At 39.8% G+C, this 12,988-nt stretch overlaps 1 protein-coding gene across 3 annotated transcripts in view; it reads left to right on the plus strand.

Moving 5' to 3' along the window:
* Nucleotides 1-12,988, plus strand: part of LOC113413099 (ADAMTS-like protein 2) — a 44,463-nt gene that overhangs the window by 29,937 nt on the left and 1,538 nt on the right. For 2 of the 3 annotated variants that reach the window (XM_087960876.1, XM_087960875.1), the window contains exons 12-17: nt 4,642-4,768; nt 5,166-5,379; nt 6,758-6,913; nt 7,389-7,559; nt 11,131-11,307; nt 12,782-12,926. In XM_087960876.1, coding sequence (XP_087817002.1) covers nt 4,642-4,768; nt 5,166-5,379; nt 6,758-6,913; nt 7,389-7,559; nt 11,131-11,307; nt 12,782-12,926 — 990 coding nt within the window. The remainder of the gene's footprint in view (nt 1-4,641; nt 4,769-5,165; nt 5,380-6,757; nt 6,914-7,388; nt 7,560-11,130; nt 11,308-12,781; nt 12,927-12,988) is intronic. The other variant, XR_015748721.1, reaches the window with a different exon arrangement.

Raw genomic sequence — 12,988 nt, forward strand, 5'->3', positions numbered from 1 at the left:
TAGTATCCTTGTGAAAGAAGCTGGAAGAGGCTTCTCTGCAACTGTCTACTTACACAGGAGTCCTTTCTAGCTTTAGTTAGGCAAGGTAATGAGGCTCCTTTTCACAACACAGTTTGCCATCATTTAAGTACCAAAGGTGAGCACTTCACCTTCCACCATCAAAGCAGAATTAAGCAGCACATCATCACCTGGCACCCCTGACCAAGGACTTGGCAAGTGGTACCTGAGAAGAATAGCAGCACCTTCTCTTGCGACGCTTGCTAAAACTTGGCTAATTATATCAGAGATGCTTTCAGGGGCTACAAAGCTGTAAAGAGTGCTCATAGAGTTGGATGGCTAATAAATTCAAATAAATAAAATAAATAAATAAATAAAATAATAGAAACAAAGTGGTCAGTTTGTTTTGCAAAGAAGTCTTGAAGGGATGAATAGCTTGAAGTTTTGAAGAACTGTACAGTTCTAATTCTCAGCAGTGCAGTGATTAGGGTGCAGTATTGCAGCTCACTTCTGCTAACTACCTGCAATTTGGTAGTTCAAATCCCACCAGGCTCAAGGTTGACTCAGCATTCCATCCTTCCGAGGTGGGTAAAATGAGGACCCAGATTGAGGGGGCAATATGCTGATTCTATAAACTGCTTAGAGAGGGCTGCAAAGCACTGAAGTAGTATATAAGTCTAAGTGCTATTGCTAATGCTATTTTCCCAACCTTAAGGACTTGAGCATTGTGGGACTTCCAGTTTGGGCTTCTTCAGTGACGGACCGAAATCGCGATTGTCCACGGTTTTGATCCGTGCTTGCTGCTGGAGCGTCCCGAGCCACCCGGATTCGGGGATGAAGCCACCCCATAGAGGTGGTGAAGAAGGGGGAGCCGTCAGCGGGGTTGAGGAGAGCTTTATCTCTCCTCCTCGGCTGGCCATTACTCCCTTTCCCAAAGGCGGTTGCAGCGGTGGTCAGAAATGGCCACCTCAAAGAAGAACCCAACCGGACAAGATTGTGCAGGAGGAAGTTTAAAGGAGAAAGTTTGACTGATTGGGTTGAATGGAGAACATCTATTTAAGGTACCTGGAACCTGAATTTTAAAGACTAATACTATTCCTAAAAAAGATTTTAAGCTGCGAAAGAGAAAGGGAAAGGAAACGGAATTGGCGTTTTTCCTCTAACATTGACATTTTTACTGACTTGGAACATTAATAAGAGATTCGAATAAGAAATTGATAATAATCCACTTTGACATTAATAGGCTACTTTTAGCTGAAAATAAAGTGTCAAAGGGATAAAGATTCTTAGATAATTTAAAAACTTTCTTTAAAAAAAAGAAAGAAAGCGGAGGAAAAAAGGAAAAAAGGAAAAAAGAGGGTGGAATCTGGAAAATGGAGGAGACCACCTGGAACTTTTAAAAAAAATTGATAGTGGAATTTTAACAAGACTTGTAAAAGATATGTTGTAGCTGAAACTTTGTTACAAGAGAACAAAGCCCCTGGAAAAGAAGTAAGAAACAGTTTTGGATTATTGAATGATTCCTGGAACTTTGGATGGAGGATCCTAATGAAATAAAATAAAATCAATTGGGGGTTGTTTAAATTTTTTTAAAATGGCATCACTCCTTGAAGAATTAAAAATGAGACTTAAAGAACAAAAAGAAGAAGCACAAGACGGAAGAGGATCTTTTGGCTTCGTATTTCAATTTTTAGAAATGGAGATCTTGAACTATGAAAAACAACAAGAAACGCTGGCAGAACAAGAAGGGCGGGACAACGAAGAAGCCATCTTTAATGACCAAGTAATTTTAAGCAGGGTAAAGAAGGGAAAGGGGGGAAAGGGAGTTAAAAACTTAAGCACTGAAGCAACAACCAAAAAAAAAGAGTAATTTGAAAAGTAATCATAATATCAGGAAGAAGCAGAAGGGAGGATCACAGAAGGGAGAATCAGATAGAAAAGGGAATAAAAAGGGGAGGGAGAAGAAGAAAGGGAAGAGGGAAAGGAAAAGAAGCTACAAAAGACAGAAACAAGATATAGAGGTACAGGAAAAACATATAAGAATTAAAGGTATAAACCTATTTAAAAGACACAGAGACAATGGTTAAAATTTAACTTAAGGAGACGATTCTGCAAGGGTATATGGGATAGCATTGTTATATAATATGTTAGATCAGGCTTGTCCAACCCGCGGCCCATGGGCCGCATGCGGCCCAGGTCGCCTCGTAATGCGGCCCAACGCCCACCCAAACCTTCATGAAAGATCCAGCGAGGAGGAGGAGGAGAGGCAGGCGCGAGGCGAGCAACAGAAAAGGCGGGCAGCCGCAGCCCAAAAGTCCTACCCCACCACCTCCTGCTGTTGCCACCGCCACCGCTGCTGCTTCTGCCCCCATCGCCGCTGCCGCCGCTGCTTCTGCCCCCGCCACCGCCGCCGCCGCTGCTGCTTCTGCCCCCGCCACCGCCGCCACCGCTGCTGCATTTGCAGGAGGAGAGGTAGGCGCGAGGCGGGCGAGCTTTCTTCCCCCCCTCCCCCCCACCCCGCAAAATTTGGCCAGAAAATTAATAAAAAATAAATAATTTGCAGGAGGAGAGGTAGGCGCGAGGCAGGCGAGCTTTCTCCCCCCCCCCCCTCCCCGCAAAATTTGGCCGGAAAATTATAAAATAAAAAATAAATAATTTTTAATTAATAATTAATAATTAATAATAAAGATTTTTTTATTTTATTTTATTATTAATTTAATTTAATTTAATTTAATTTATTATTTAATTTAATTTAATTAATTATTTAATTTAATTATGTGCGGCCCAAGCCAAATTTTCATCTTCTAATGTGGCCCAGGGAAGGTGAAAGGTTGGACACCCCTGTATTAGATGATTAAAGTGATAGAAAAAATTTCTATTGATGTGTAGTGGAATATTTGTTTGTAAAGAGAATAAGGCTCTCAATGGTTTAAAAAGAACATTTAAAAAAACTGAAAAGAAACATGGAAGATTTTTATCAGTTGACAAGATGAACTTGAATAAGAATAATAACTTTATTGACTACTGTTAATAACTATTGTTTGGTTTTTTATTTAAAAACAGTAATAAGTAAAATATGAAATATAGATGATTGAAGTAAAAGGCAACTGATATTACTAGGTAATGTTTGTTAAAAGAAATAGAAATGTAAAAGATTGTTATTAATATTAATGGCAGAGCTGTACTTGAATAGAATAATTATTCCATTTACTATTGTTATACATATATACACAGATATATATAGGATCTTTGGTTATTCGGGTTTCTCCACGTAAGATTGGAAGTATCTAGCAACGTTTGATGAAGTCTCATTCATCATCTTCAGGCTTCTGTCTTCAGCTCTGTGCTTCTCACTCTGAGAAGCACAGAGCTGAAGACAGAAGCCTGAAGATGATGAATGAGACTTCATCGAAACGCTGCCTAGATACTTCCAATCTTACGCGGGAGAAAACCCGAATAACCAAAGATCCACATACAAATACCCGCGAGAACCTCAGAAAACAGATATATATACATATATACTTTTTTCTTTTAAGAATTTAGTGTGTATTTTAAGGGAATGTACCAAGCAGAATTCGATTGAAAATAGGTATGTGTTATAAAATAGAGGTTAGAAAATGAATGTTATAACTGTAAAGATGTAACTTAAATTTTTAAATAAGATTTGAAAAAAGATACAACGGTGTTACACTCCAGTCTAGTAATTACAGGGGAAAATTTGTTTTATGAGAAAAGGTAATATGAAATTGTAAACAGGACAGACTAAAGTATAAAAACATTGATTAGAAAGATTTGAAAAATTAGAAAAAGATATATAATTGAATTAAGAAAGGAATGAGATAATTTAAAATAAGGCTATAGGAAGTAAAGGGAAAAGCTATTGAAAAAATTGTGAAAATAGTTATAAGATATGGATTAGAATGTATAAGATAAATATGTATTGATTTTATGTCTGTATGGAGAAGTGATAACCCGGGGCCACGCTGTTCTCAAAAAAAGATATTTTATTTGTATGTTTTGTGAAAACTTAAATAAAACTTTTATTTTTTAAAAAAAAGGACTTGAGCATTGTGTATCCGTGACTGAACAACTTTATTTATTATATATTTCTGGGTTTCCTTTAAAAAGTTGGGAAAATAATACGTACAGTATATTCCTGTCAGCCATCCAATGTAGACCAGACTGGGAAACAAAAGTCACCAATTTAATCCTGCTTTAATTATTAGGTTATACTGACAGACTCTCACAAATCTGAAAATGCTTCTGCTTCCCCCCCTTTTTTAAAAAAAAAATTGTGAGAACTAGGGACGGTCTTTTCTGATATGCTTTCTCAGATTACAGTTCTGGCCTGGCTCTGGTTTCTTTTCATCTCACCATTGTCTTAATAAAGGCTCTTCCTACTGTTCCTCAAGGTTATTCTTTCTGTCCATTTCATCTCTTTATGGAAAAAAAGGTTGTGCTTTTTCACACAGCAGGGGGAAATTATCTTTCTCCCTTCTGAGGAAATCCCAACTTTCTCTCTTTTCCTGATATCTAAGGTATAGGAAGAAACAGTCGCTTGCTGCTACTTTGGACCATAGTTGTTAGTGAAGCACTTAATCCTGTAAGGCAGCTAATGATGATTCAGCTTTGCTGTGTATGCAGGGATCAGCACCTCCTATGCTATGTGTGTCCGCTATGATGGGGTGGAAGTGGAAGAAACCTACTGTGATGCATTGACTCGTCCTGAACCCACCCATGAATTCTGCGCAGGCAGAGAGTGCCAGCCTAGGTGAGTGAAAAGAGCCAGCTCTTGGGAAGGCATTCTGGAACCTGTGTGATATGTGTGCAGTTGGAACACTGAAATTAAACCTTATCGCTTAAGCTAGCAGAAGATAATGTGAAATATTTTTTCTGTCCCTTTTGTTTCTTGTGCAGATGCAAATGTATGAAAATTGCTATGGAAGTTTTAAAGGTTTTGAATTTTGGGGGAAAAGTTCCTTACAGAGCAGACAGAATTGCTCCTTCAAAGAGAAAAATGAGAGGCAACTATAATAGATCTTTATGGAAGGATCTTTGATTTAGGAGTTTGTATAGAACCTTAGCCAGTTTTATTATTTTTTCCCCCTTTGCATTAAACTATGCCCAAATTGCTTTTTCTTTCTCTTGCCATTGTTTCCTATGTGGAGGTGGGAGACCAGCCAGTGGAGTGAGTGCTCAAGAACTTGTGGTGAAGGTTATCAGTACCGAATTGTGCGCTGTTGGAAGATGCTGGCTCCAGGCTTTGATAGTTCAGTCTACGATGACATGTGTGAGTCAGCTGGGCTAACCAGGCCTATGGAACGGAAATCATGCAAGAACAAAGTTTGTGGGCCGCAGTGGGAGTTGTCAGAATGGTCTGAGGTATGTTGCTCTTGGGTAGGTTTTTCACACACACACATACACACACATACCAAAGAACTTGCACAAAATTAAGATAGTGCTTTGCAGATGTTTTGAACTCTACCAATCCTTTGCCATTAATCAGGTTGGCAAAGGTTGATGGCAGCTGATGTCCAAAACGTATTGAGAACATGAAGATGCTTATCCCTGATGTTCAACATGGGTTTAAGGAAACAGTTAAGTGTGAATCTCCTCAGAGATGCAATTGAATGTCTCTTTTAGACACCTGAGTTTAGAAGCAAGTGCAGATAGGGTGACTAGATGCACAAAAGGACAGAGCACCAGCATCCTTCCTTGCAGAAAAAGACATGTTAATAGGTATAATTTATCATGAAATTTTCATCTGATAGTAAAAGTGCAAGTGCTCTCTTGTATTTGGCCCCTTTTTCTCTTCCTTAATGGAAATGGAACAGCCTCTTCCTTAATAGACTAAAATCTATTTTACAGAAGGATACCAGTGGTTAGCCGTTAAATTAAACAGTTGTATAATATTGGCCCACATGATGGTCTCAATGTTTTGCAGAGGTGGTCCTAATCCTGGGTCCACACAAGTTGTGGCAAGGCAGGATGAACTACAAGTGTGAGGACCAAGTTATTACTATTCATTACTATTCATATCTTAGCTAACATTCGGTATAAAATATTGATCTGGCAGGAATGTTGATTTAAAGAAAGAAAAAATGCAAGTGACTAATCCTTCTCCAGTAGCTTCAGAAAGCAGTTTCATTTTTGGGAAAAACAATGCTACCAATGACTATGAAGATATGTTATTGAAATTTGCTAGTAAAAATATGTTTGATCCAATATGAACTTCAAATATCACAATTCACGGCACTGATATAAACTGTTCAGGAATCTAGAGCTAGAAAAACTACTAGCTACTCTCACCCAGCTCTTGTTCTTTGTATTTTACTCTCCATTTCATATTACCCCAAAAAGCAGTGAAGAATTGGAAAAAATCAGGGACATGAAATATCGACTCTGTTTAGACAAAAAATTATCATATAAAAATGAACTAGCATGGTTCAAGAGGACTGCACTACTCCAGGAAAAGGACTACCCCAAATTCCATTTTGATAGTAAAGTCCACTGTAATTGAATTATGGGTGCTGAAAATCTGCTGCCTGAGGCACCTTCTTCATTTTGCCTTTGTCAGGAAGGCATGTATAATTGTTAGCATTTATTACTTGAGTAATAGTTCCATAATATGTAAGTATAGCAGGGCAAAAGAAGATGTGATGGGTAAATTTGGCGATAATGTGATTTTATAACTTTTATCTTCATCATTGCTGGCACATGCCATGATCTTTTGTCTCCTCTGGTTCCCACTTCTTTACAGTGTTCTGCTCGGTGTGGCAGTCAAGGGACAATGAGAAGAGAAGTGCGCTGTTCAGTCGAACCCAAACTCTGCAATCAATCTACAAAGCCTGTCAATGAGAAGGAGTGTTTAGGTCCTCCCTGTGACAGGCATTGGGCGGCTTCTGACTGGGGGCCGGTGAGTCAAGACTGGTGTGTGTGTTGTGTGTGTGTGTGTTTTATTGGAATCTTCATGGAAGGGTTGGGAATGGGAAATATTCTAATTGAGTTTAGGGAGGCATAAAGATGGCCTTTAAGAAAATATTCAGAAAATGCCTAGGTCTGGGAGGGAAGATAGTATTAAGAAAAGACTGCAGAAGACTCCTTCCTGTCTCACTAGGGTAAAAGAGAGAAGGAAGGAGAGACATAATCAAACTTGCAAGAGTCTATTACTGTAGCCTGTCTCCATTCATTCTAGTCGTCCTGTGGAATCAGTTTCCTGATCTGGCTGATACTAATTCTAGTCTAGAATAGAAAGTGCCTGTATGTTTTCTGAAATTATTGTAGAAGTCATGAGGTTAGAGGCATCCTTTCAAAAGTAAGCGAAGGCCTCTGTGAAGACCAGTTCTACTACTAATCCCAGTTACCTTGAAAAGTCTCATTATTTCTTCAAGTGCTCAGGTTTGTGTGGTGAGGGACGGATGAATCGCTTGGTCACCTGCCGCAGTGTGGAAGGGAAGTTGATCTCGGAGTCCCAGTGCAATCCCAACACTAAACCCCTGGCAACCTACCCCTGTGGAGATAAGAACTGCCCTGCCCATTGGGTCGAGCAAGAATGGGACCATGTGAGTTTGCATCGGATCACACCTCTCTGTTCATAAAGGAAGACACTTGAAGTTATGGCTGCCGGCCCAAAATCAAATTAAAAATTGCGATTCCTGTTAGTGAGAATGTCTGTTGTTTAATTTAGATGCTCTTCAGAGCTTTGTTTTTATCTATACTTCCATCATGCAGTTTCAAAGCAGGGTTTCTACTAGTGGGTTCTCCTTTTGCCATTCTGTCAGCTGGGAGTGGTTGGGGGATGATTTTGGATTGTGTCAGCTCCCTGGCCACAGATGGCCTGGCAGATAGTGTAGCAAACTAAACACCGATTGGGAGATATAAAGATGCTCTGTAAAACTCATATGCTTATCTGGTCCCTTTGAGCTATTCCTAGATTTGACATTCAGCATTAAGTCACTTATCTGCTTCTAAACCATCAACCTGACATATAAAAGGAACAGCCAGTAACATATGCAAAGAGTTTTTAGAAAGATCATGATTCTTCTCTCTTTCACCGTTTGCCGGCTTAAATCGTTTCTGCCTCCCTTTCTTCTTTTTCTTATTAGCCTACCCATCAGATGGTAGCTTAGAAGAAACAAACCTCTTTTGCACTGGAGCTACTCTTTATTCTGCATTTATTTTACCTAGTTTAGTTTTTCCTTTCCAGAGTAAAGCAAACATCTAAACATGAAAAATAAACAAGAAAATAAAAACGTAGCTTCTTGAATGGCATGAAGAGGTAAATATTCTTTCAAGGAAGAGGTTTATTTTTTTCCTTTTGCAATATCAGATATCTGCGTTAAACATAATTTCAAGATACATATATACCCCCCAAACTATAGAAAATACAAAAAAACCCTACTGCTGTGTAAATAAAAGGTCAGGTACCATACACGTGAAAATTTGTCATAAATAAGCAGTACACCAAGTTATAATTCATTGCTATTCAGGTAAATTATAAAATTCAACCAAGTTTGATGAAAGTGTGCTTCCTGCTTCTGAAATCTCATTACTTTAATTTTGATGTCATTTTTTTTTCTAATGGAGAGGCTTTACTAATTCACAACTCAGTTTATATATTATTTCCAGTTTTCCTTAAAGAATCCTCTGTACCAGAGTTCTCCAAACTTTCTGGCTTTGTGGACCACCAGGTTGGGGTGGGGAGGAAGGTTCTGCGCGAGCGGCAGGCTAGAACACATGCGCAACCTTATTTCCACAAAGGGGGGGGCACGCGTACTTGACGCTTGTGCAAAGGGAGCGCGCACAACATGTGCTCCCCTACTTGCACAAATGAGGATGCACTCGCTCTCCCGTCACTTCTGTGGCCCGGTTTCGAACTGCTCAAGGCCCGGTAGCAGGATGCGACCCTGGGAATTGGGGATCCCTGCTCTATTCAGTCTAAAGGGAGGGGGTTATCTTAACCGAGATTTTCCTTCTTCCCCTCATCAGTCTATAAACAGGGGTCTCCAACCTTGGCCACTTTAAGCCTGGAGGACTTCAACTCCCAGAATTCCCCAGCCAGCTTTGCTGGCTGGGGAATTCTGGGAGTTGAAGTCCTCCAGGCTTAAAGTGGCCAAGGTTGGAGACCCCTGGTCTATAAGGTCCCAATTTTAATTACAATAATTCCTTAAGTATAGTTTTGCCAGTGTTAGTATTTGATATAGTTGTTTTCTCTTATTTATTTAACTCTCTTCTTTTTTCCCTTTACTCTAAACCTGAACATTTTAAAAAAGGAAAACAGTCTATATAATTTCTACTGCTTCATAACTGAATGCAGTGTTCTTATTTAGTCTTCCACTTGTAGTTCAACCTACTTTCCACGGTTCCAAGGACAAACCATAGAAAGCTTTCATCCTCTCTTCTTGGAAAGCTTTGTCAATAAACTCTGCATCTCAACTGAAATTGAAATAACTTTCTATCCTTGTAATATAAAAACAATCCATTTGAGAGGAGAGTCCCATTTGTATTGAACCTCATTCTGCATAGGCTTTTCTCTATCTAATAGGTTTTAATTCCTTCCCTTGCAGCAGTGTAGCTAAACTGATATTTTGGAAAAAGAATATTCCCCCGTCCACATATTTTTCTCATAATTTTATCGTTTAAATTTGGGTTCACCCAAAAAATGTCTCTAGATTTTCTTCTGTGTGTTCCTTGGAGAGTAAACCTGATGAGCACATTCAATATCTTTAACCATTAAGTTCATATTAGAGCTCTGGTAATTAATTTTAGAGATGAAATAAGTAGTCAAATTTGTTTGTTCCGCTTTTCTCCACCATTCCTTTAATCCTTCAATTACTTCTCTTGTCACGATCCCGTAAATCTGCCAACTCAATCTTTATTTCAGAAATACCCTTTGTAGCCTTGTCGATCTCAAAGAGTATTATTTGTAGCCTTATCATAATGGCTACCGTCCTACCGTGCCTACCGTCCCTGTCCTGTTGTCCCCAATTATTTGTTCCTATTTCATGTATTTAAACTTATGTTTATTCTTATTTCTATTATATTGTAAGCGCTTGACAAAATAAATAAATAAAATAAATAAACATTGCTACCTTTCAGAGCAATATCTGCTATTTGCATGTTCTTAAATTATTTATTTATTTGCTCTGACATATCTGCCAAGACTTTAGATATTCCTACAGTGTCTTAGTCCCATTCCGGCTTCAATTCTTCTTTTAAGTTGTTTTATTAACCGTCCAGTGATGTCCATATTAGACATCCGTCCTTGACCATGTAGTGTTTTCTCCCATTGCTTCTTCGTGGCAGAGAACCATCTCAACCACCTTCAGGTCTTCCATGGAAGCTTTAAACCCCTTTCCGTTGAGCAGATGGAACACTTTGATTTCCTTATCTCTCTATCTGATAAAATAAGGGAATGTGGCTACATTTAAGAAAATAGCTGGATCAGGGGAAGAGAGGAAATCTCAGCATGCCATCCTGGTCAGTGGTTAGCCGCGCCCAGATGTATAGTAAATATAACTCTTGGTCTAACGGTGTTGGAATTTGGACTATACAGGTAGTCCTCGACTTACAACAATTTATGTAGTGGCCATTCAAAGTTACAACAGCACTGAAAAAAGTGATCACGACCATTTTTCACACTTATGACCATTGCAGCATCCCCAAGGTCACAGGATTTACATTTGGATGCTTGGTAACTGACTCATATTTATGACGGTTACGGCGTCCCGTCTTTTGCGACCTTCCAACAGGCAAAAGTCAATGGGGAAGCCAAATTCATTTAACAGCCGTGTTCCTAATTTAACACCTGCATCGATTCACTTAGCGAACGCGGCAAGAAAAGTCATAAAATGGGCAAAACTCACTGAACAAATTTCTCACATAGCAACATGAATTCAGTTGTGGTCGTAAGTCAAGGACTGCCTGTATTAAGGTTATGGTTGCCATTTATCTATTTAAAACATTAACTCTCTTCAGCAAAACTCTTGCATTGTTGAGCCCAAACCCACTCGACTGTATTCATTACTGGCAGCCTTCCAAACGAAAAGAATGAGCCCACTATGGATGGGTCATGCGGAGGCTTTTGCCTTTTTAACGCAGATGGAAAACGGTGTCTTGCTTTCTCCGTTGCAGTGCAATGCGACCTGTGGACGAGGTGTCAAGATGCGGACAGTGCTGTGTGTGGGATTAGAAAATGGCCTGTACAAGGAGTATCCTGAGAGGCACTGCGAGGCTTTTCGAAAGCCAGAAACACAAGCCCCGTGTTTCCAGAGACCCTGTTCCACGTGGTTTTCAACCTCATGGTCTCAGGTAGATGGAGAAGCTACGGCAACCTGGAGACGGGGAGAGAGAGCTGCTGGAGGTTGGAACAGGATTGGAGGGAAAGGGCAGGGAAGATTCCCCTTGGCTTTTCTGTAAAAACAATCTTGTATGTCTTAAGTATTGCAGCCAAAAACAAAGAAACAAAAACAAAAATCTGGGGGATGCTTTAGAGATTGTATTATTGGTACCTGTACAAAAAATGAACAAATAGTTTTCCCCGTATTTAAAAAAGGCATATGAATCCAGGATACGTGGAAGGTGTGTTTGTATCATGAGAAGGAAAGACTTGGTCCAACTGAGTCCAATCCCTGGTAATGACACGGGCCCCATGTGGCTCTCTTGGCAAGAGCTGGGTTGCCATTGGCGGAAGGAGCTGGCCATCATTGCCTTCCTTTGAGCTCTTTTGCTCAACGCTAGATGAACCTAGAACTTGGATTTGACCTCCTACTCAAGAATCAACCTTGCCTGACCTTTCTCTTTAATAGGAGAAAATAAGGGGAGGGGGGGGAGTTGTCTCTGTTTCATCCATTGAGATTCCCAGCATTGCTTTCCAAAGCCCTGTTTATTTTGAGTTTGTAGATACCACCTTTCTGAAAACCACCATGGCAGTGCGCAACATTCAAAAAGATGATCATAGAACTTTTTTTCAAAAAAAAAAAAAACCCACAACAAAATACAATAAACATTTATAGAACTCCCAAGATTCAACAATGTTTGCTTTATGCTTTTGTAAAAGCACCGGGGGCTCGACTGCAACTGTAAAAGGGGGCACGCCCTCTCATTGGGTTGTGAGGCACAAGGCGGCCCTTTCATTTGCGCCTGGCAAATTGTATTGTGCTCTGATTAAATGAACTGAAGGGCATCTGTATCCAGAGCCCAATGCAATCATCTAAAGTGGTAACCAAGACAGAAGTTAACCCTTGCTGGATCGGGAAAGATGAAACATAATTGGACAAACCTATAACTTGCTACTGCTGCTACTTGGAAATGCAGCGATCAGACAAAAGTAGCTGTGCAAACATTCCTGACCTTGCTCAATCTAGAGATGTTTAAATGTGGTCCCAGTATTAGAGTAGTAAATGAATTTAATTCCTCTGGCTTCATTTCATTTCGTTGCACTTTCAATCTTTTGTCTTTATTTTTTTTCTTTATTGATTTTAATGTAACGTCTTTCTTTGTTGTGAGCCACCCAAAGCCATTGAGTGTTGGGTGGCATACACAATTAATAAATTATTATTAAAATTAAAATTTAAAAGAAAGAAATCACACTGGCAAATGAAGCATTGCTACCATTTTCTAGTTTAACTTGGGTATCCATGCTTGCCCAAAGTGACCCAGTTCTTGAGGTTAATTATGAAGCAGCCCTGTGGGATTTCTTTTCATGGCCATCTCCTTTTGGTTGAGCTATACATCCATACTTTGTGCCGTAGGAGAACACTTTTTTTTCTCCCATCCCTTGCAGTGCAGCAAGACCTGTGGTACTGGCCTGCGTTTCCGTGAAGTGAAGTGCTACCAAGGAGAAACCTTAGGCCAAGGCTGTGAGTCAACATCCAAACCTGAAGCCAGGCAAGCTTGCCAACTGCAGCCGTGTCCCACTGATGCTCCAGGTAAAAAAGCAACATGCCAGGGGCTCTAGCTTAAGGAAGCAGAGAGTCTGGCAGCTCTTGAG

The sequence above is a fragment of the Notechis scutatus genome, chromosome 3 (assembly GCF_049901735.1).
Source record: "Notechis scutatus isolate UNSWTSFEM ecotype Mainland chromosome 3, rNotScu1.2, whole genome shotgun sequence".
Classification (NCBI taxonomy): Eukaryota; Metazoa; Chordata; class Lepidosauria; order Squamata; family Elapidae; genus Notechis; species Notechis scutatus.